The sequence below is a fragment of the Chaetura pelagica genome, unplaced genomic scaffold (assembly GCF_000747805.2).
Source record: "Chaetura pelagica isolate M959 unplaced genomic scaffold, ChaPel_1.0 scaffold159, whole genome shotgun sequence".
Taxonomy (NCBI): Eukaryota; Metazoa; Chordata; class Aves; order Apodiformes; family Apodidae; genus Chaetura; species Chaetura pelagica.
Window position 1 is genome coordinate 2202095 of NW_009954555.1, and position 2728 is coordinate 2204822.

Here is a 2728-nt window from a genome sequence, read left to right on the forward strand (position 1 = left end):
GCTGATACATTGGTACCAATGTAGAAAGGCTTGTAATCTCTAGACAACTGGCATCACCTTGTTCCACCTTACCACCTCCCCCAACCCTGCATGCTCCCTGCAGTGCCTCGGGAACAGTGCACATGACCAGCCAAAATTTTTGAATGAGCCATCAAGGATTCAGAGCTGGATCCAGCAATCCTCCTGCAGACCTGACACCCTCACCTCTCTAGCAAAATGAGAATCCTCCCCAGGAGGGTCTAGTAAGCCTGCACTTTAGCACACAGACCTGTGCTGCTAAAACACACACAGGGAGTTAATACTCACGGTCAAGTCCATTCAAGTAGCACATCCGTATTTCACAGTGTCCCCACACTGCGCTTACCACTGGATATAGCTTTTTTCCTTTGAGTCCCCGAAATGCAACACCCATGTATTGCCCATCTACAATGAAGCTCAATGTCCCATCATCCATATCCAGAACCACCAGGAAGGAGTCCGGCACAATGAAAGTTTCATCTGGTTCTAAGAAGGCAGGATAAGTTTTACTTGGCTGGTTCTTGCCATCGTGGTACAGTCTGTTACGCCCAAGGTCCCATCCCCAAGATTCATGGTTATTTCCCACCAGCGTTGTGTACCCTACTGAATGCAAAGGGGCCTCTGCTGTGGCCACCCCCACCACAGCATGTGTCCCTCGCTGCCTCATTGCCCATGTGATCTGCCACACATGCAGTCCTCGTGTATATCCCACTTTGCCTCTGATGGCATCTGTACTCTGAGCCACCGGATGCCGGTGAAATATGAGCTTGTCATCCTCTTTCACAAAGACATTCAGTGAGCGATCATCATTGTTCCATGAATGCAGTAACTGGACTTCATAGGATACAGGAGGCATGTCTAGTAGCAAGTCCAGGCGTGTGGGTTTGCTGTAGTCAAGCCCTTGGAGTTCCTGTTTCAATGGCCTGTATACAGGGTCCCTCATATCCACAGTTTTTATCCCACCTGTGACCTTCTGACCCATTGTGTGCTCCGACTTTGCCTATTTATAGGCTCCCAAGGCAAGCTCATCGATTTACCCAGCCACTCCTGCTGTCACTCAGCACTGCAGAAAAGGTTGCTAGGAGACTTTGTCAAGATGTGCACTGGTCACTATTGCCTAAGGGGTGGAAAGAAAAACAAGAGACCAGTTAAACATTAGCACATACGACATTGTCTACAACATTTACAGAGCACAGTTTTCATCTGTTTATCCTGACAACTTGTCCTTCCTTTCCACCAGCAAGAAAGGATAATTCCTGCTACTTAGGCAGTATATCCTGCATAGCAGAGATAGCATATAGATCAAATAGATAAGGTACTAAGCTTCTAATGTCCCCTTCAGAAAGGCACTTGAATTTCTGCTTCTTTGCCTAAGGAAGGTTTCAGCCATCAGAGCTCATCATCTTGTTACAGTTATTCATGCATCACTAAGACTTAAGAACACATCTATATTTAGGCTACCTCCAGCTAACATTGCTTTTACATCACCATCACCTATATGTTGTCCACTTTGCAAGATTCAAGATGAGTTTATTCAGTACAGAAGACTCAGAACTCTGTACGCAGTAATGCTTGAGACTTGGATTTTTCCAGATTGTCTTCAGTTGGTAGGAGGGCTGAAAGCAGTGGCTTGTATAAACATATTTTTGCCTGGTCTCCCAGCCCTAGTTCACACTACAAGGTCAGGCTGAACAATACATCCCAGTGAAGGCCCAAGCTGCCCACTGGTGTTCACTGCTCCAGCTCCTTCCAGCACCCAGTGAGCACATCTCCTGCCAAAGCCACCTCTATAGCTATCCGCAACAGACCCAAAACACACAAGGCATTTAAACTCAGAAAAAGGGTCCGAACAGCTTCAGTCAATTTCTCAATGGTAGACCCGAGTTTACAATTGCATTCTCCTCAGACCCTGTAGTAACATGCTACAGCTGACTAGTAGGGAGGGATTGGTTTATACAAATAACTGCCCTGCAAAGCTTTAGTCTGAGCTGTACCTGGCAGAGAAGTGGCATTACTAAATAAACTTACCCTCTGCTGCTCTAGAGAGGTTGTGACTAGTCTTCAGAACACAAAACATTCCAAATACAGCTTACACTATAAGGAAAGGAAAGTAGGCTGCATTGCAGGAGGACTCTATTTGTGTTCTAACTCAAGAAGAGGATCACAGACTGGAAAGTAAATCAGGCACTACAAAGCAACCTAGTACCTGCACTGTTTTTCCAGGGTCCAAAACCATTTATTCAGGTAACATTAGATTAGTGCTTTGTATGCTTCTAACTCCAGTACGCCAGTGCTCACCCTGCAGTGCTACTAGATCTGACAGACATTAGATAAAGACAACTAAATTCCAGCCTTCCTCTTTTGGCTGACAACTCTAAATGAAAGTTCTTGGGGAATCCTTAGGCTGTAAGCATCCCCTAGAGTAAAGGCCACATACTGCAAAGATGCACAGAAGTATTACCCATTGTTATCCAGCCATAAATAATTTTCTTCCCTCCATATGACGAGTTCCAAAAGAGAAAAAGCATTGATGACAAACCATCTCCCCATAGCAGTGATCAAACAAGGTAAGAGCCAGGCAATGAAAACAAAAAGCTTCTCCATCTGAAGAATTACAAACCTTCCACAGATCAGCTGGCAAAGCAGCTAGCAGCCACTGATACAGCTTTGAGGAGATAATTCTCTTCAACCCCACTAAAGCTTTGCTAAG

General features: G+C 45.3%; 1 protein-coding gene across 1 annotated transcript in view; it reads right to left on the reverse strand.

Moving 5' to 3' along the window:
• The window catches only part of SPSB1 (splA/ryanodine receptor domain and SOCS box containing 1), a 5582-nt gene extending 4446 nt beyond the window's left edge, over positions 1-1136 (reverse strand). The window contains exon 1 of the mRNA XM_010005154.1: positions 307-1136. Coding sequence (XP_010003456.1) covers positions 307-1000 — 694 coding nt within the window. The 5' untranslated portion in view covers positions 1001-1136. The remainder of the gene's footprint in view (positions 1-306) is intronic.
• Between the last annotated feature and the right edge of the window lie 1592 nt (positions 1137-2728).